The sequence below is a fragment of the Balaenoptera physalus genome (assembly GCF_965194825.1).
Source record: "Balaenoptera physalus genome assembly, chromosome: 7".
Taxonomy (NCBI): domain Eukaryota; kingdom Metazoa; phylum Chordata; class Mammalia; order Artiodactyla; family Balaenopteridae; genus Balaenoptera; species Balaenoptera physalus.
This window is the reverse complement of record NC_138886.1, coordinates 21,025,447-21,046,506: the sequence shown is the minus strand read 5'-3', so window position 1 is coordinate 21,046,506 and position 21,060 is coordinate 21,025,447. Positions and strand designations below refer to the sequence as shown.

Sequence of the window (21,060 nt, the reverse complement as noted above, 5' to 3'; positions counted from 1 at the left end):
ACATATAAGTGATATCATGTGGTATTTGTCTTTCTCTGTCTGACTTACTTCGCTTAGTATGATAATGTCTAGGTCCCTCCATGTTGCTGCAAATGGCATTATTTCATGCTTTTCAATGGCTGAGTAGTATTCCATTGTATATATGTATCACATCTTTATCCATTCATCTGTCAGTGGACATTTAGGTTGTTTCCATGTATGGCTATTGTAGGTAATGCTGCAGTGAACATTAGGGTGCATATATCTTTTCGAATTACGGTTTTCTCCAGATACATGCCCAGGAGTGGGATTGCAGGATTATATGGTGACTCTCTTTTTAGTTTTTGAGGAACCTCCATACTGTTTTCCATAGTGGCTGCACCAATTTACATTCCCACCAACAGTGTAAGAGGGTTTCCCCACCCTCTCCAGCATGTGTTATTTGTAGACTTTTAGATGATGGCCATTCTGACTGGCATGAGGTGGTATCTCATTGTAGTTTTGATTTGCATTTCTAAAGAGAAACTTAAAAAAAATTTTTTTTATTGTGGTAAAAGTCACATAATATAAAACATACTATCTTACCCATATTTAACTGTACAGTTCAGTGGCACTAAGTACATTCACATTGTTGTGCAACTCTCACCATCATCCATCTCCCGAATTTTTCACCTTCCTAAACTGAAACTCTGTCCCCTTTAAACACTGACCCCCCATTCCGCCTCCCCACCCCACCACCTGCTGGCATACCAGTGTACTTTCTGACTCTGAATTCGACTATTCTAGGTATAAAGAGACTTTTTAAAGGCTCTGTCTTGATGTTGTTCCTCCTCACTGTTCCAATCTCACCTCTTGATTCCACTGCCCTGGATACCTCTCCCTCCGTCCCTCTTTTCTCCCCTCACATTGATTTCGTATATTTTGGGATAATTTCACCTTCAGGCCTTCCAGCGTGTTCTTTCTGCCTGGAATGTCCCTCAACGTCCCACCTTGGTAACTCCTTATCTTTCCAGTCTTATGCCACTTCTTCTGAGAAGCCCTCCCTGCGCTCTTGTATCTGGATTATATATATGCTCCCTTATGTTAGCGTTTATTATAGGATACATCACTGTTGCCTCCTGTTCTGTCTGCTCCACCCATTCGATAATACACTGGTAGGGCAGGAGCTGTCGTGTTCTTGCTGTACCTCAGCACCTAGCATGGTGCCGGGACCTTAGTAGATGTGCCATAAAGTTTTGACCAGTCCCTGCAAGGGATCAGCTATACAACTTTGAGCCCAAATGCTCTGAGATTTAAATGCTACCTTTTAAGCATTTGCAAGCTTTAAGTTTAACCCTAATCTAAGAATGCTATGTCTGTCTGAGTTCTAGTGGGAAACTGACCAAAGAAAGAATGATTCACACACTCATGCTGTCAATGTTGATTTTATTAGGAGGTGAGTCTTTTATACACATAATTAAAATAGGCTATAAAAATAAGTACCTCAAAATAAAATGGCTCTTTAGTATATCACCCCTCTCCCTTTAGGAAATACTGTTGACTGAAAGTATCCAATTATATTCCTTTGAAGAAAGCCTTTTGATATTTGCTTCTTAAAAACAACAGTAACAGCAAAACTACCCTGAAGTCAAATGCCTGAGCTCCAGATTTCTCTGGAGTTGTTCACAGCTAACAAGGCCTCCGGGAAGAAGACTAACTTTTTTTCAAGTTTCTATTTTAATTTAAAAAATATTGACTGACGTTCACTGTTGGCAGTTCTTACAAAACATCCCTTCCCTATTCCCCTCAGGCTGTTGAAAATGTGTGCCTTTCAGTTCTCACACAGGACTCCTGGGTGACTAGTTACCGTATGTTGGAGCCCTCATACCAGACACTGAAGCCCTTCCGTTCCTGGAAGAAAAGGGGCTTCAGTGTCTGGTATGGCTGTGTGTGTGGCCTTCATATCACCCTTGAAAGTTCACACTCTACTGTCTGCAGAACCTAACCTCTGACTGATAGTGATGTCTGAAAGCTGAGAAAGTTATTCCATCAGGGGAAATGCTTTTCCCTACCCAGCAGGGACCCTTGAGCCAGAGCAAGTCACTCTGAGGCTGACTCTGGCTGGAACTCGGGTTTCTTGAGCAATGGGTTACTTTGGTTCCAGTTCCTGTTCCCTTCCTTGGTCTTCAGAGGGCCCCAGCCATTGCTGGTGTTTCCGGCTCCCGCAGATCAGGACCTTCCTTTCTCTGCGATGTCTCCATGCTGCAACCATGAGGCTTGCTTATAGGCCACGATGCTGTAAGAATTTACAATAGAGAATTATGAGAGAACAGCTGGAATGGGGCGGGGAGGTCTCTGGCCACCACCTCTTTATCACTGGTAGACTAGGAGGTTCTATCCATTATGGCAGCAGAATGCTGTATGGCATGAAGGGAGATGGCCCGAGGGAACTTCTCTCACTCCAGCCTCCTTCCTGTCCCATAACATCAAGAGCCCTTTGCATCTACATTTTCCTTTTCTTGGAGTCTCTTTCCATCTCACTTCTGCCCGATGATGAACTCCCATGTGGACCTCAAGATCAAGTTTTGCTCATCCCAAGCAGAATTAGCTGCATCCTCTTTTGCCTTTCCATAGCCCTTTTCTCTCTTCCATAAATCATTACATTGTTTAAAAATATTTGGAGATAAGTGAATGCATAGGAATGAGGAGCTCTAGTTGAAGTCTTGGATCTGTGTGACCTTTGGCATGTCCTTCAACCTCTGGTGTCCCCGGTTTTCTCAACTGTTTGAGCTCTAGGGACCTCAGGTTCTAAGCTGGCACACAGTTCTTCCTGATGGATGGACCACATCTGGAGCTGCTGGATGGGGTGTGAGCATAAATCCAAACCCTTCTAAGGAAAAGCTTTGTGGAAACTTCCAAACACTGATTCCCCACCTTCCATGAGCCCCAGGGCTCTCCAGGGGGGAGCACTTACTGTACTTAGAGCTCATGGTATGACAGAGCTGGTAAGAGGCAAGCCAAGACTTAGAGGCTGCTAGCCCAGGACCACATGAATTCCCGTTGCAGGCCCGACTCCACAGCTCACCCCTCCCTACTGTGGACCACGACGGCACAGCCACGTGGTTGATGAATTAAATTAAGGCAGGACAAGAAAACTTGTAAACATAAGATTCTCTGCCCATTTGAGCAACTGCCTCCTCCCCTTTAGTGTGCATTGTGTGCCTGCATTATACGCTAACTAGATCCCCTTAAAAGACACAGGAATTCCTACTCACCAAAAAAAGAAAAAAGCAATTTCCTCCTGGTGCCAGCAAGGTAACTCCCTAGGAGTTAACATTCCTTTCTCAATCCTGTAAGGGGTCATAATAACCCACTGCTCACCTTGTTGGACTATGTAAACTGTCAATATGTTACTTTGGTTTTCTTTTCTGGTCCATATTGGGAAATTTTTTCAAATTGGAGTATAGTTAATTTACAATGTTGTGTTAGTTTCAAGCGTACAGCAAAGTGATTCATGTATATATTCTTTTCCATTATAGTTTATTACAAGATACTGAGTATAGTTCCCTGTGCTATAAAGTACGTCCTTGTTTACCTACTTTATATACGGTAGTGTGTATATGTTAATCCCAAACTCTTAGTTTATCCCTCGCCCCCCCCCCGCCCCCGCAATATGTTACTTTGATGTATAACCCATTGTCTGAAAAACTTATGTAGGGCTTCCCTGGCGGTGCAGTGGTTAAGAATCCGCCTGCCAATGCAGGGGACACGGGTTCAAGCCCTGGTCCGGGAAGATCCCACATGCCGCAGAGCAACTAAGCCTGCGAGCCACAACTACTGAGACTGTGTGCCACAACTACTGAAGCCCACGTGCCTAGAGCCCGTGCACTGCAACAAGAGAAGCCACCGCAATGAGAAACCTGTGCACCACAACCTAGAGTAGCCCCCACTCGCCACAACTAGAGAAAGCCCGTGCACAGCAATGAAGACCCAATGCAGCCAAAAATAAATAAAATAAATTAATTTTAAAAAAACCCAAAAAACAACTTATGTAACTGTGCCTTGACCTCTAACAGGTGGAACAGTCCTCAGAGTTTTCTGAAATACTGTCTCCCGGGTTATAATCCTTGGGATAGCATGACTAAAATTTTATATTTCTTTCTTAGATTGACTGTTGATCAATTTTCATTGATATGGTGATGGCCAACCCCTGACTTCATGGCCAGTCAACAGGCAGCTCTGGGATACAGATGGTCAGCAGTGCTGGCTAGTAGGTGTCACACCCTTCTGACAGATTGTTCATTCATTAAATACTTTGAGTACACGCTAAGCTCTCTGCTGGACACAGGATACGAGGTGAGCCAAACAGGTGTGGTTCCTGCCCTCAGGGAGCCTACAGTCTAGTGAGCAAGCTTGTAAAACATGATAATCACTAAATAATCATCAACTATCATGCTATGAAGGAAAAGTATAGGAAGCTTGGGGAGCATATAATAGAAGGATCGAAGTTAGATTGAGAAGGGGATTTTCTCAAATCCTCTTTGAGAAAATGGTGTTCAAGTTAAGACCACAACTAAGTTGTGTTAAGAAAGATGTGTGGGTAAGGAAGGGGGAAGAGCATGAGGGTAGGCTCCTGGGGCTGAAGCATAGAATGGGAGGCTAGATTATGAAGGACCTGTGGTCCACGGTAAGAAATTTGGGTCTTAAGAGCAGTGAAAGCCAAGCGCAGAGCTTTGGGCAGGAGATGATGTGAACTGATGTACACTCTAAGGAAACTGCTCTGGCCACCTGATGGAGAGAGGATGAGAGGGGAACACGTGTGGATGTGGGGAGAATGGCTCAGAGGCGAATTTGGTCCCCCAAGTGCTTGGGTGGCAGCAGTAGAGATAAAGAGAAAAGGATGAATTGGAGGCATATGTTGGAGGTAGAATCAGTGAGGCTTAATGGATGGGAGGTGTGGGGAGATGAACAAGAGAGAGGACATTGGTGACTCTCCAGTTTCTACCCTGGGTGAGTGCTGGTGCCATTTAATGAGATGGGAAAGACTGGAGGGGAGCAGACTTTAGGAGGGCATCAAGGACCCAATTTTGGAAATTGAAATGGTAATTTGAGGTTTTGAACATACTTTAGATTGTTTAGAGAAGACATGACATGAGATGACAACCCGGAGCAGAGCCCCAAAGAATTCTTCCATGTGGAGGTTTATAGAGAAGTCAGAGAGGTAGGAGAAACCCGGGAGGGGAGGTGTTAAGAAAGTCAAGTGACAGTGACAAGTGCCTTCCAAGGAAAGTGACCAACAGTGCTGGGGGCCTCTGAGAATCCACGCAATATGAGGATGGCAGGGAGTCCACTGCATTCAGCTGTGAGGAAGTCAGATCTTAGCGTAGCCCTGGTGGCATTGAAGGGGGAAATCAGTCTGTATAGTGGGTTGAAAAGTAAACGGGAGGTGAGGACGAGACAGCAGGTGCAGACCAGCACTGGAGAACCTGGCCATAAAAAGGAGGAGGAGAGAGGGTGGTAGATCACGTGTCACTTCTGATAGGAAGAATTCAGGAGAGGAAGCAGCTAAGTAGTGCAAGTAAGCTCTCTAAGGAGAGGGGAGAGGTGGCACCCAGATACCCAGTGACTTCTAAGAAGCAAGTCAAGTAGTGGCTGAGAACCAACTGCCTGGGTTCAAATCCTGTCTCTGCCACTTACTTATTAGCTCTGTAATCTTTGGCAAGTTACATGACATCTGAGAGTCGGTTTCTTCATCTGCACAATGGGGATAAAATGGTAGTTGTCTCAGAGGATTGTTTGACAAGGTTAAAATATATGAAATATTTAAAGTAGTGCCTGGCACATAATAAGGGCTGTTTAAGTGTTTGCTATTATTATCTTTCAGAGAGAGGTTGGGGGGAGGAGAAGGACAGGATGGGTGCAAAAGAACGTAGGCTTGGAGAAGATGAGCCCACTCCCCTCTGATGGCGTCTGTTTTCTCTATGGAGCACGAGGCCGCAGCCGAGCGCATGTGTGTCAGGCGGCCAGTGGGTTGCGGATGGGCAGAGCCAGACAGTGATTCCCGCAGCATCTCCCTGTCGCATGTAAAGACGAGCAGGCAGGAGAGGGCAGGTTCTCACAGTGACATGAAATTGACTCACTTTGGTACCAGGAAGGGCTGGGGCCACACTCCCTTCCTGCAGATGGGCTGTTGGCAGCTCAGCCCAGGAACCTCTCCTCCCAGCCTTCTGCCCTCCATGGCCTCCTCCACTCCCTGCTGTGACATGTCTTCCTGGGCTTTTATGTCATTGGAATGTAGCTTTTCTTTCTGTGGTTAGAGAGTTCTGGTCTTTCCTGCTAATAGCGCTTAATGATTGATGGTGCAGCCTTGGCCTCTTGTAATAATTTTTCAGGATCTTATTTACTTGTGACTTCGTGGAAGGGAAAGGTAATAGAAAAACTCCCTTTATACCAGAGGTTCTCAACCTTGGTTGTATATCCGAATAAACTGGAGAGCTTTAAAAAATTCCTGTGCCCAGGCTGCATCCCAGATCAACTGAGTCAAAATCTCTGTGGGTAGGAGCCAGACATCAGTAGTTTTTAAATCTCTCCAGGTGATTCCAGTGTACAGCAAGCAAAGGAGGCTTCGTTTGCACATGGGTCCCTCTATAGCTAAATGTCTACAACAGAGGAAAACAATTAGCAACTACTTAAGTGCCTCAATTCACATGAGCATTCAGTTACTTATGATTGGTTCAAGATTCTGTCCCTGTTTCTGTGATATAAGATCATGAAGATCATGCATATCTTAATCAAGATTCCATGTACACAGTGTAGGACTGGGTCCAAGTGCATATTACGTAGTACGTTGGGGGGTAGGTGTCAAGGGCAGCACACCTGTTTCATGCACCCCAAAGTCTCTTAAAAAGGGAAAGCATCTCCTTAGCACACATATGAAGCAATGAAACTGCAGAAAGGAACCAGTTATTGCATATTCTCATTGCTTTCATGTGTTTATATCTCTAGCTATGACACACATTAACTAGTCAGACTTGTTTTCTTTTGTTGTTTTTTGTTGATTTGTTTAGGTCAAAGAGACTATATTTCAACCAACTGCCAATCAGACAGGACTGGATAACTTCCAGGTGGCACGGCTACTAACCCATTACTCACATGGACAAAGAGCTGGGACTCCTGAGAAGTTTGCACTGTGGGTCAGCTCTAGCTAAACCCAACCTATTCAGCTGAGACTCTCATGAAAACAGCGGCACATGAAAAGGCCTAAGGGCTGGGCAGCTTGAGGACAGGTCTGGCTCAGTCCTACACCTTGAGAAAATGAGAACTGGCCCAAGAAGGCACTAGTAATCGAGTCTGCTGTTTTGTACAAATTCTCTCAGCTGTTTGATCCTCATATCTTATTTTCTCAACTATGAAATAAAGCAAAGAGCCTTCCTGATTGATGGCTCCTGTCTCAGGAGGCTCAGCCTTCTATGCAGGCAGGGACCTATGCAATGCGATGTGAGAATTCAAAGAAGATGGTGAGAATTCCACCATCCACTTTTCCCACTTTCAACCTGCCTTCAATTCTGGTCTACTCTGCTGCCCGTAACACCACCATTACTGATATGTAGGGCTCTGGTGTGCTACTGGTCCCTTTAAAATGCAAATCTATATCAAGTCCCTTGTATCTTACTGTGGATATCAATAATCCTCTGGTAGGACTGATACAAGTGTGAGAGAACCACACCTTAGGAAAGGATAAAAGGGCCTAAACAGACCAAAACTGAGCTAATATGTAGCCACTAGTTGTTACATTGGCTACTGAACACTTGAAAGGTGTTCAAATGGAGTCCAAATTGAGGTGTGCTGTCAGTATAAAATACCAGATTTTGAAGATTTAGTTTAAAAGACTCATTGATTTCATAAATTGATTACAAAGATATTTCGGATCTATTGGGCCAAATCAAATGTTATTAAAATCATTTCACCTGCTACTTTTATTGTTTTTAAACGTGGCTACTAGAAAATTTTAAATCACATAATGTGGCTTGTACTTGTGGCTCATACCATATTTCCCTTGGATGGGGCTGGTCGAAGACCAGACTGTTCCATGTGGTCCATTTTGGTGATGATCTAGGCTGGCACTCTCCCCATGGGCCTGGAGTACCCCTCCTTTCCTTCTCTAGCCTTCCTCCTGCCTGTTATCTTCCAGACTTTAGCGCTCTTGTTTTGCAAGCAAGACAATTCCCCCAGAGAGGTCAAAGGAACTGCCCACGTCCTACAGGGGAGCTCACACAGTCCGGTGGCCATGAGATTTAAAGGGCACTGAGCACAGAAGTTGCCAAGTCCTTGGAAGGTACAGAGAAGGAGTAGTACCTGGAAGTGAGGCCGGCTGACTCTCACCTAAAGGAGACTAAACAAAAGAGGTCTGAGTGGTACAAGAAGGTTTCTAATCCCAGCCCCTGATTACAAGGAAGTATATGAGTTGCCTATAAATAAATTGTATTACAAAACCACCAGGAAGTGAGCCAGCTTGTTAGGGCCCTCTGTTTATTACTTATAACTTCAGGGAATTTCCAAATTGCCAGACTATTAGTTTGGGGGAACAGGAGAACTTTTTCTCTGTGAGAGAGCCTACTCAGAACCCATTGTGTAATTGTTGAAAATAAATAATACTTTATGATAATGGGCTGGAAATGCTCCAACAGTCCTTGACCTAAGCCCCAGGCCCCAGCCCAAAGAGCAGATGCTGGTCCTGTCTTACCCAATCGGGATGATGGCCAGGCAGGAGAGAAAGGAGGAGAGTGCAAAGCAGGTGCCAACAAACTTCTCCATGGTGAGCTGATAGATCTTGTTGTACAGTGTGGATGTCACCACCCCGGTCAGAGCCAGGGACAGCTGCAGGATGACAAACACCTTTCCTGTGGAAGGGACCAAGGTTACCAAGGTTACTAAGCTGTCCCTCCATGTTCCCTGAGAGCTGAGTCTCGGGGGGGGTTCTCAGGAGACCCCTCACCCTTCCCAGACTCCCTCTGTCTTCACGGCTCATTTTACAGGATTCTTGCCTCCACCCAGCTGACTCTTCCCGTGGCCCGTGGATGGTAGTATCTCCCTTTGACTGTGGCTTTTCAGAGGCTGACTTTCCGAGTCTTTCCCACCCTGCTGCTCTCACTCCCTCCACTCTGGATGGACACCAGTGTGTTTCTAGTGTCTTCACGGCTGCTTCTGGAACTCTCTCCTATGCCTTCTGCCAGTCCAAACCCTGTGCCTCAAGCCAAGTGGCTCTGAAACCGTCCAGACAGAGAGAACCTCCGAGAAATTCCTTTCACTCACCATAAGAGGAGCCCTTGATGAGTTTGGACATTGCCGATCGGATGGTTGTGATGGGGATGAGAGCGAACAGCATGACGGCCCGAGCTGGAAAGGAATCACAGGAGAACACTCCTCACTGTAGCCCAGCCTTGGCCAAAGAGTAAATTAGAATAGAGCAAAGGCCTCCTCTAGAACCCCCTCTCCCACAGTCCTATGTGGCCTTGAAGAAATGGTTTCTCTGCTGGCAGACTAGGACCCCCCCCCCCACCTCCTCCGCCCGCCCTGGGCAGGCTGATTCTCTGAGCACATTGCTGCAGACCCATCTGCAAGGTGCCAAGCACAGTGGTGACAGAGGGTGAAGGGTGTCTTTATTGGTAGAGTTAAGTTGTTTCTAGGGAAGTGGAGCTGATGTCACTCAACTCCTTGCCTCCTGGGAGAGAGGTGTCTGCCCTCGCCGTTCATCGTCACCTCTGGGAGGTGGTCCCAGGAGCTTTGGCAAACTGCATCTAGAAATGTGTGCCACTAACACACCTGCCACACCCCTCCTTCCCTCAAGCCCTGTTCATTATCCCTTGGCGGGGGTGTGTGTGTGTGAGGTGGTGGGGAGGGAAGGGGAGGGGGGACTCTGGCCCTTGCACACGGCCTGTTGAACTGGGAGCTGGCTAAAGGTAATCTTGCCATTTTGTGAGGGGTTTTTCTGAGTTGTGTGACCTCCGCCAAAGGACGGTCTCTGGGAACCACCTAGAGTTGTTCCAATATGTTAGCCACTAGCCAGCCACGTGACTATTTAAATTAATTTAAATGAAATAGTATGAAAAGTTCTGTTCTTTAAGTTGCACTGGCCACATTTCAAGGGCTTCATAGCCACACGTGGCTAATGGCTATTGTATTAGGCAGAACAGATACAGAACATGTCTATCATTGTAGAAAGGTCTGTTGGAGCATGGGCCAGGGCTCTCTGCTTGTGGTTGTCTTTGTTCTCAGATAGGAACTTCATTCTGCTTCCTTGAGGGAATGAATGTATTACATTGGTTGTGGAAGGCATTTATGGAGAATTTTTCTCTCTTTTTAAAAAGCTTGTGCTTGACCCAAAATGACTGAAATGATTTTAATTAAAGGACTTTTTCAGCTGGATTACTTAAAGTTTTATCCCTTTAAAACTGGGGAGAAGAAACTCAACCCCATCTCCTCCACTCGAGGGCATCCCGAAGGCTCTCCTGCTGACTCCAGGCACCACTGACCAGCCCTCCCTTGACTTCCTAGAGCTATGGGCACCACTCTGGTAACATTTCAGGGGCCACACAGGTAACAATACCGACAAACTCAAGTGCACATAATCCTGTCTCCCTTGTGTCTCCTAGGTAGCAGGTATAATCTCCGGTGCTGAGCTGGGACACCTAGACCACAGCATCCCTGGGCTCAGCCCCGTGACTCGGGGGATGCGCCGTGTCCTTGTCCTGCCTCCCCAAGAATGCCAGACTCACCAATGTAGAACATGTATGTCTCTTTCACAAAAGCCAAGAGAAGGGCTCCAGACGCAAAGGAGACCATTCCTATTATGATCATGGTGGTGTCCTGGAAGTAGCGTGAGAAGACCAGGACACCCAGGAAGCTGGTGATGAAGATGGTGTACCCTGCAGCCATACCATAGCCCACCTGCACTTGGTTCCAACTCAGAGGCTCCCTCAGCACAAAAAGGGGTATCACGTCCACTGTGCCCACCACTGCCAGGTCATATATGATGGCACCCACAAAGAGCAGGGCAATAATGGTTTTCTTGGGCTTTGCTTTTGCAGGAGATGAAGGGTGCCTCACCACACTCTGCATGTCTGTCGGATCAGGATCCAGGGTGTTATAGGTGCCGACTGTGCCAGACACTGTATCCACAGCCTTGCTGGGCTTGGCCTTGGACTCAGGGACCTTCAGCACCAAGAGGCTGTAGAAAAGGGCACAGGTGGCACAGCTCACGCTGAAGGCGGTCAGCAGCAGGCCCTGGCTGGAGTGCCCGACTATCTGCTTGAAGAGGTGCCCAGAGATCATGCTCCCGCAGAATCCCGCCAAGCCCAGGATCAAGTCAATCACAATGAGGCGCAGGGAGCGGCGGCCCTCCAAGGAGCCGAGGGATCCCAGGGCCATGACCCCCGACCAGAACGCCGAGAAGCCACCACACAGCCCGTTCAGCGCCGCCGCCCCGTATAGCATCTCCACGGGCCAGTCCAGCAGCACCTTGAGCAGCAGCGCGAGGCGGGAGAGCATGAAGCCCAGCAGAGGCATGCAGATGGAGATCTTGCGGTGGTAGCGGTCGCTGAGCCAGCCCAGCCCATAGGCCGACAGCAGGGGTGTCAGGCCCATCACAAGGTTGTAGATGATGTAGAAGTTGGAGATGGCTCTCTGCTGTTGGTTCTCTAGAGCCCCCGGGGGCGATGGGCTGGCGCTGTGGTTGGACAAGACCCCGACTCCGAAGGACGCCTTCACCACGAGGAGCAGCCCCGCGTCGTAGAGAGAGGTGGCCATCTGGGTGGAGGCCACCACGGGTTCGACCCAGGTCCGTGCCTGGAGGCGAGGCAGGGGGCCCCTGCACGGGCAGATGGTCCCCAGGCCCATGTGGTCTCTCTGATGGGGGATGGAGGGAGGGGCTTGCCCGCTGCCGATGCCTCTGCCGCTGTTGTTCCGGAGGGCGGGGGCGCAGTCAGGGTGCGCGCGGGGAAACCTGCGAGCCGAGCTGAGCCAGGCGCAGGGCGCAAGTGACAGCAGCCAGCCAGGCAGCCGAGTGATCTCCGGCACCGCGGCCACGCCTCCCCGGACCAAAAAGGGCCACGCTCCGCCCCCGGCGGCGGAGCAGGACTGGCGGCGGCCCAGGGAAGCCGGGCGCGGGGGAGCGCGCGGCGAGTCTGGAGTCTTCGCTGCGCCCCCGCGTCACGCTGCTCCGGGCAGCGCGGCCGCCTGAAGGGCCGATTTCCGCACGGCCGGGCGTGCCTGGACCTCCCGCAGGTCGCTGGGCACCTTCCCCTGGGACTTGGCCTGGCCTGAGACACCCCCGCCCCCCAAGGCAGGGGGCAAAATTCTGTCCCTGGAAGGCAGTTTGGGGCAAGCAGTGAGGTGCCTGGGATCAGCGGGTTGGGGGTGGTTGGCGGTGAGGTTTTATTTTGGGGTTTAAAAGTGACAGGGACCTATGTGCTGTGGGGAGCTGGGTAGCAGAGACTTTGAGAGAAATTTTTAAAACTCAGGAGTCCTGGTATCTCTTTGAGGTGCTGATTTCAATTCTTTTGGATAAAGACCAGCAGTGGGATTGCTAGATCATAGTGCTGCTTTTATTTTTTTGAGGAAACTTCGTTGTTTTCCATAGAAGCTGCCCCATTTTCCTTTCAGAGCACCAGTGCACAAGGGTTCCAATGTCTCATCTCCTCACCAACACTTATCTATTCTGATAAATTGCCATCTTGACAGGTGTGGGGTGATACCTCACTGTGGTTTTGATTTGCATTTCCCTGATGATTAGCTTATCTTTTCATGTGCTCCTTGGCCATGTGTGTATCTTCTTTGGAGAAATGTCTATCCAAGTCCTTAGCCCATGTTTGTTTTACAACTGAATTGTAGGAATTCTTATATATGTTGGAGATGAACTCCCTTTCAGATATATGGTGTGCAATATTTTCTCCCATTCTGTAGGTTGCCTTTTCACTCTGTTGATTTTTTTTCTTTTGCAGTGCAGAAGCTTTTTAGTTTGATGTAGTCCCACTTGTTTATTTTTAGGGTTTTTTTTAATATATAAATTTATTTATTTTTGGCTGCATTGGGTCTTTGTTGCTGCACACGGGCTTTCTCTAGTTGCGGCGAGCGGGGGCTACTCTTCGTTGTGGTGCGGTGGCTTCTGTTGCGGAGCATGGGCTCTAGGCGCGCGGGCTTCAGTAGTTGTGGCACACGGGCTCAGTAGTTGTGGCTCGCGGGCTCTAGAGCACAGGCTCAGGAGTTGTGGCTCACAGGCTTAGTTGCTCCACGGCATGTGGGATCTTCCTGGACCAGGGCTTGAACCCATGTCCCCTGCCTTGGCAGGCGGATTCTTAACCACTGCGCCACCAGGGAAGTCCTATTTTTAGGTTCTTGAAGAGAGATTAGTACTCCTGTGTTCGTTGCAGCACTATTCACAATAGGCAAGATGTGGAAGCAACCTAAATGTCCACTGACGGATGAACGGAAAAAGAGCATGTGGTATATAAATACAACTGAATGTTATTCAGCCTTTAAAAAGAAGGAAATCCTGAGATTTGTGTCAACATGGATCAACCTTGAGGACATTATGCTAAGTGAAATAAACCTGTTGTAGAAAGACAAATGCTACATGAGTTCCCATATGAGGTACTAAAATTGTCCGATTCATAGAGTGGAATGGTGGGTGCCAGGGATTGGGGGCGGAGGGAGGGAGAAATGGGGAATTACTAATCAAGTAGCATAAAGTTTCAGTCAAGCTAAATGAAGAAGCTCCAGAGATCTGCTGTACAACATTGTATTTACAGTCAGTAACACTATATACACTTTAAAATTTGTTAAGAGGGAAACTCTCATGTTAAGTGTTCTTACCACAATTAAACAACAACAGCAACAAAAAAAACAAACAAAACCCCCAAGCAAAACCCTCAGGAGCAGCTAGGCTCAGCCCTTCCTCCAAGACAAAGGCCTCTTGGAGAAGAGTCCTGCTTTGAGCACCTGAATTAAAGGTCCAGGAGCCAGCACAGGACCCGAGCCAGCACAGGACCCAAACCAGCGTGGGTCCCAGCCTTGAGGCTTTGTCCTTAAACCCCAGCGCCAAGGGAGAGAGGGGGAGGTCCTGCCAGCCCTGTGTGTCCCTGCAGATGCTAAAATTGGACTCTGGCAGGGGGTAGATCCCACAAGAACAGTCACCAGGATCCTTTGCTGCTGAATAAAGTCCCCAGGACCCTTTATTTCTTTGCAGTTGTTCTCCTTCTGTCTCACGGGCTCACTGCCTTGGACTAGGTGGAGACGGGTTTCCCTGGCTGACTTGCTTCCTCCTTTAAGTACACACTCCTGCAGAGAGGACCTTCTTCTGACTTGAGTCGCCCTTGTATGACTTTAGGTTCCTGCTCGCCGGGGCTGCTGTGCCTGTGTCAGGGTCGAGCAGACAGGGAGAGAGGTGGAGCGTTTGTTTTGACTTTCCATTGGGGTGGGGAGGCAGAAAAGCGGCGTGGGGAAGTGAGACTCGGGTCTGCTGGTGAGAATAGGAACCCCCGTGTCAGTGTGGTCAGAGGAAATTTAGAAGAATAGGAAGGTCTAATAGGGCTCTAAACAGCTTGCCGTCTCATGTGTGTATAGGAATCCTTCCTGAGACCTCACCCTACCTCCTTGGTTCTTTAGAAAAGTCTACTCATGAATGTTTTGTGTAAGTGGAATTTTTTATTTTTTTACTTTGGTGGAAGCTGGTGAAGAATCTGTGATTCATGTCTGGATTAACATAACTCTGGGCAGAGATCATGAGCGAGCAGGAGAGAAGACCACAAGAACACCAGTCTCCCAGGGACCTGCTGAAATCTGGGATGGGCTTGGGAATGTCACAGGCTGTGGACTTGGGTAGTTAAGCCGTCTGACCCAGATGCTGAGGGCCAGGGAGACCCTCGCTGCTGATGCAGGCTGCACTGATGGGAAAGGTGTTCTTCTCTATTGTTGACATTTTAGGGGCTGAGGTGAGCCTTTTCCCAAGACATTACAAGTGAAGGAAAGAAGATGCCCTTCGAGACATAAATATATAATGAAAAAAGCAAAGATATACAAACTCATTCTAGGAGACAGAGATAAACCTTGTCAGTGACCATCCAAGAACTTTCTTTATAGGGTTTCCCAACGGCTGGTCCATCGCTACATGCAGGGGCCACCCCAAGTTCCCTTGCCTGAGCACAAGCAATCTTCTGGTTGTGATTTTACTTCCCAATAGAGCTGAGCGCAGGAAGAAAATGTGCTAGTTACGTGAATACTCCAAATAATGTCTCATGGTAAGTTAATACATTGGCATTCTGATTTCTCTGCCTTTCTAATTTGGTTAATGTGGGCCTCTGTCTGGGAAATGACTCTCCTCTCTGAGTGTGTTTATTCTGTCAGGCTGAGAGCTAGGCCTCATTTATAATAAGTTATCAAAATAATGAATGCCACCCATGGATCTTCTTGGGAAATTGTTTCATTGGCTACTCCCCCTCAGGGTGGCACCCTAACATTGCCCAATTTTATAGATGAGGAAACAGACTTAGGGTGGTTAAATCATTTGCACGAGGTCACACAGAGCCAGAATTCAAATCTTGGTTTGTGTGACTTCAGAGTCCATGCTAGTTTCACAATGCTCCATTTCTGACATAATTGAAGAGATACATTTTCAAAATGTATTTGTGTGTTCAAAACTTTGTCAAATACTGTGAGCCTATTCCTAAGATATTTTCAAACTCAGTGATTCATTTGTTCATTCATCATCCATTCATCTACCATACATCCATCCATCATTTACTAGCATTTTTTGAGTATCAGGCTCACTACTTGGTACCAGGGATACAAAATCCTTTGCCCTCAAGGATCTTTCAAGTCTGAAGAGTTATTCATAGGCACTGTACAAACACTCCAAGTTCTGTTTTACACATGTAGTAACTGACGCCAGGCCATGCCTCCTCTTTCAAAGATTCTGGCTTAATGGGATTCCTCTCTACCCCAAGCTCTGCTCCCAACATGAATGGCCTCATGAACAACCTGCTCAACACTAGAAGAAGTAAGACATCTGTTTTTACTGGCCAGGATACATTGATTCTCCTTCTGGTAAGAACACCCCATTTTTCCTCTGATGAACCATCTTCCAAGTGGAAATGAGACTCAGGTCTGGCCCATCACAGCAATAAGTGCCTGTGATCACAGTGATTGGTTTGGAGATGGAAATGTGACCCAAATTTGAACCAGTAAGAATGAGGCCCAGGACTCTGACTTAAATAGTTGGGGAGGAGACACTTATTCTTCTCTGCTCGTCTTAGACTGGTGAGGATGAAAGTCTGGAGGTTGCTGGCAGCCGTTTTGCTCCCACTAGAGCAGAGCTTGCCTGAGATTGGAACCCATATAGAGGACAACAGAGCTGAAAGATGGAGAGTCAGATCCTGATCACATCCTACGAGCTCTGCCTGAAGCTTAACTACCTCTTCACCTTTTTTTCTTTTTTTTAACATCTTTATTGGAGTATAATTGCTTTACAGTGGTGTGTTAGTTTCAGCTGTATAACAGTGAGTCAGCTATACATATACATATATTCCCATATCCCCTCCCTCTTGTGTCTCCTTCCCACCCTCCCTATCCCACCCCTCTAGGTGGTCACAAAGCACCAAGCTGATCTCCCTGTGAGATGCAGCTGCTTCCACTAGCTATCTGTTTTACATTTGGTAGTGTATATAGGTCAATGCTATTCTCTCACTTCGTCCCAGCTTACCCTTTCCCCTCCCCATGTCCTCAGGTCCATTCTCTACGTCTGCATCTTTATTCCTGTCCTGCCCCTAGGTTCTTCAGAACCTTTTTTTTTTTTTTTTGGATTCCATATATATGTGTTAGCATACGGTATTAGTTTTTCTCTTTCTGACTTACTTCACTCTGTATGACAGACTCTAGGTCCATCCACCTCACTACAAATAACTCAATTTCATTTCCTTTTTATGGCTGAGTAATATTCCATTGAATGTATGTGCCACATCTTCTTTATCTATTCATCTGTCGATGGACACTTAGGTTGCTTCCATGTCCTGGCTATTGTAAACAGTGCTGCAATGAATATTGTGGTACATGACTTTTTGAATTATGGTTTTCTCAGGGTATATGCCCAGTAGAGGGATTGCTGGGTCATATGGCAGTTCTGTTTTTAGTTTTTTAAGGAAGCTCCATACTGTTCTCCATAGTGACTGTATCAATTTACATTCCCACCAACAGTGCAAGAGGGTTCCCTTTTCTCCCCACCCTCTCCAGCATTTATTGTTTGTAGATTTTTGATGATGGCCATTCTGACTGGTGTGAGGCGATACCTCATTGTAGTTTTGATTTGCATTTCTCTAATGATTAGTGATGTTGAGCATCCTTTCACGTGTTTGTTGGCAATCTGTATATCTTCTTTGGAGAAATGTCTATTTAGGTCTTCTGCCCGTTTTTGGATTGGGTTGTTTGTGTTTTTCATATTGAGCTGCATGAGCCGCTTGTATATGTTGGAGATTAATGCTTTGTCAGTTGCTTCGTTTGCAAATATTTTCTTCCATTCTGAGGGTTGTCTTTTCATCTTGTTTATGGTTTCCTTGGCTGTGCAAAAGCTTTTAAGTTTCATTAGGTCCCATTTGTTTATTATTGTTTTTATTTCCATTTCTCTAGGAGGTGGGTCAAATAGGATCTTGCTGTGATTTATGTCATAGAGTGTTCTGCCTATGTTTTCCTCTAAGAGTTTGATAGTGTCTGGCCTTACATTTAGGTCTTTGATCCATTTTGAGTCTATTTTTGTGTACAGTGTTAGGAAGTGTTCTAATTTCATTCTTTTACTTGTAGCTGTCCAGTTTTCCCAGCACCACTTACTAAAGAGGCTGTCTTTTCTCCATTGTATATTCTTGCCTCCTTTATGAAAAATAAGGTGACCATATGTGTGTGGATTTATCTCTGGGCTTTCTATTCTGTTCCATTGATCTATATTTCTGTTTTTGTGCCAGTACCATACTGTCTTGATTACTATAGCTCTGTAGTATAGTCTGAAGTCAGGGAGCCTGATTCCTCCACTCTGTTTTTCGTCCTCAAGATTGCTTTGCTATTCGGGGTCTTTTGTGTTTCCATACAAATTGTGAAATTTTTGTTCTAGTTCTGTGAAAAATGCCATTGGTAGTTTGATAGGGATTGCATTGAATCTGTAGATTTCTTTGGGTAGTATAGTCATTTTCACAATGTTGCTTCTTAACAAAAACTTCTGTATACCCCTTTCCCAATCCCAGTTTGATTTAGGTTTTCCATCAATTGCAAGTAAAAGAGATTTGATGGAGTCAAACCCAAGGCCTCTAATCTCTAGTGACCTCCACCCTTCTTCAGCCACAAACTCCCTTGGATCCTGGATCTGATCATCAGCTGTAGCTGTGCCACCTCCAGAGTCACTAATTCAAATACCCCACTCTAACTACAGCCTCCTCTCCTGTGTTGCTTGTTCAGCTACTTCTACTTCAATGTTTCTTTGATCTTATCAGGATGCACACACCCCTACACTAATGTATGATTTTTCCAAATCATTCCAAATCAATGTATGATTTTTCCTTTCTTCTCTTCCTCTCCTATCTACCTCTATCTATCTAACTTAGATAGCAGAGGTACATCATTTTGGAAACACCCTTTTCAATAGATCAAACTCTCTGGTTCTTTTATCTTTGCATGCCAACCTTGGATAAACCCAGTTATCTGCTGGCATTCAAGTAGCTGAGGACTAGTTGGGGGGAAGTCTCACAGTAAGTCAGATTTTAACTATAAATTTACAGACTCCAATCTCAAATGAGCCCTCTAAACTACCCAGCAGTCCTATGCTGTTTCTCCAGTCAAGTCTCACTCTTTCATGCTCCAAAATTACAAGTTCAGAACTTTGCATTCCTTTCAACCTTTCAGACTCTTCTACTATTTTCTATTTTACTTCTAGCTAGTCCCTTCAAACTTTTAAACTCTACTACTTTCTATTTTATTTTCAGCTCTATCGTGTCACTAAAATGGATTTTCTGAGGTCAGTGATTCCATGTCATTAAATCTAATGGACATTTTCAGTCCTTATCCTACTTGACTCTGAGCAACCTTTGAGAGTTTTAGCCTCTTTCTTAAATCTTTGAGAGTTTATTCTCTTGCTTCAGTAATACCACACCTTCCTGGTATATCTCCTTTCTCTTTGACCACTCTTCCCTTTCACCTTTGGAGACTCAAACTCTAACCAGTCTTCTTTTTTTTTAAATAAATTTATTTATTTTTGGCTGTGTTGGGTCTTTGTTGCTGCACACAGGTTTTCTCTAGTTGCGGCGAGCAGGGACTACTCTTCGTTGCGGTGCGTGGGCCTCTCATTGCAGTGTGTGGGCCTCTCACTGCAGTGACTTGTTGCGGAGCATGGGCTCTAGGTGCACGGGCTTCAGTAGTTGTGGCATGCGGGCTCAGTAGTTGTGGCGCACAGGCTTAGTTGCTCCACAGCATGTGGGATCTTCCCAGACCAGGGCTCAAACCCATGTCCCTTGCATTGGCAGGTGGATTCTTAACCACTGCACCACCAGGGAAGCCCTAACCAGTCTTTAAAGTTAAAATTCCTTGTAAATTGGTGCAGTCAATGTGGAAAACAGTATGGAGGTTCCTCAGAAAACTAAAAATAGAATTACCATATGACCCAGCAATCCCACTCCTGGGCATACATCCAGTCAAAACTATAATTCAAAAAGATACATGCACCCCTATGTTCATAGCAGCACTATTCACAATACCCAAGACACGAAAACAACTTAAATGTCCATTGACAGATGAATGGATAAAGAAGACATATATACAATGGAGTACTACCCAGCCATAAAAAAGAATGAAATAATGCCATTTGTAGCAACATGGATGCACCTAGAGATTATCATACTAAGTGAAGTAAGTCAGAAAGAAAAATACCATATGATATCACTTATATGTGGAATCTAAAATATAACACAAATGAACCTATCTATGAAACAGAAAACAGAATCACAGACATAGAGAACAGACTGGTGGTTGCCAAGGGGGAGGGAGGTGGGGGAGGGAAGAACTGGGAGTTTGGGATTAGCAAATGTAAACTATTACATATAGAATGGATAAACAACAAGGTCCTACTGTATAGCACAGAGAACTATATTCAATATCCTATGATAAACCATAATGGAAAAGAATATAAGAATGTAACATTAAAATTCCTTGTTGGCTCAGTCATAGGCTTTCTTCTCAGTCTCTTCTCTAAACAATCTCACCTACACATATAGCTTTAAGTACCATTTATGTATAGATGACTCATTGTTATGTCTCCAATCCAGACCCTTTTGAGCTCCAGACCCACATATCAACTACCTACTTGATATCTTTCCAACATGTACAAGTCCATACTCATAGTCTCCTTTCCCCACCCCCATTATAGTGTTCCCTACCATCCATCCATCCAGATGTATAAACTAGAAAGGTATCCTTGATATCTTTCTCTCTTGCCTTATTTATACAATTCTTTACCAAATCATCTTTACTTAACCTCTTAAATATCTCTGGAATCCATCTAGTTTTTTCCATTTTCATATTAGCACCCTCGTTCAAAGTATCATTATCTCTTGCTTGACCTACACCATCAACTACTAATTGGTTCATCTTTATCTATTTTCATTCTTCTCCAGGAATGAAATCAGATTTCTCTCTTCAAGATACACATCCTATTCTAAAGCCAAATCCTCTTACCATGGTCCGCCAGCCTTGCATAGGCTGGTGATTACCTTCATTTACACCTTCATCTCGTACCATGCTCCTTGTTGTCTCTACTCCAGCCATACTGGCTTTCTATTTCTCAAATGTTCTTTGCGCTCTTCCTACAACAGGCTTTGCACATACTATTCCTTCTCTCTAGAACCTGTTAAAATCCTGTTTTTGCCCAGTTAACATCAAATTATTCTTTGGGTCTCAGCTCAAGTGTCATTTCCTCAGGAAAGTATTCCCTGACTTTCCTGGCTGTCATTCCACCCCACCCCCATTAAAGGGTCCCTCAGCACCATGTAACTCCTCTTCTTGTCACAGTTGCAATTTTCA

At 45.8% G+C, this 21,060-nt stretch overlaps 2 protein-coding genes across 6 annotated transcripts in view; one reads left to right on the top strand and one right to left on the bottom strand.

The window, feature by feature from the left end:
* Positions 1 to 7,415, top strand: part of SNX30 (sorting nexin family member 30) — a 127,026-nt gene extending 119,611 nt beyond the window's left edge. For all 4 annotated transcript variants that reach the window (XR_014265653.1, XR_014265654.1, XR_014265655.1 and 1 more), the window contains 2 exons: positions 4,125 to 4,314; positions 7,026 to 7,415. The gene's annotated coding sequence lies outside the window, so the exon portion shown is untranslated. The remainder of the gene's footprint in view (positions 1 to 4,124; positions 4,315 to 7,025) is intronic.
* On the bottom strand, positions 511 to 14,365 carry SLC46A2 (solute carrier family 46 member 2). Of its 2 annotated transcripts, XM_082469200.1 has the most exons (4): positions 10,734 to 14,365; positions 9,271 to 9,354; positions 8,702 to 8,858; positions 1,387 to 2,254 (listed from the first exon to the last, which is right to left on the bottom strand). In XM_082469200.1, the coding sequence occupies exons 1-4, from the start codon at positions 11,851 to 11,853 to the stop codon at positions 2,188 to 2,190; spliced, it is 1,428 nt and encodes a 475-aa protein (XP_082325326.1). In that variant the 5' UTR covers positions 11,854 to 14,365; the 3' UTR covers positions 1,387 to 2,187. The 2 variants fall into 2 exon arrangements, with proteins under 2 accessions (XP_082325327.1, XP_082325326.1); XM_082469201.1 differs by lacking the exon at positions 8,702 to 8,858 and having other exon boundaries at positions 511 to 2,254; positions 10,734 to 14,314.
* Positions 14,366 to 21,060: the final 6,695 nt, after the last annotated feature.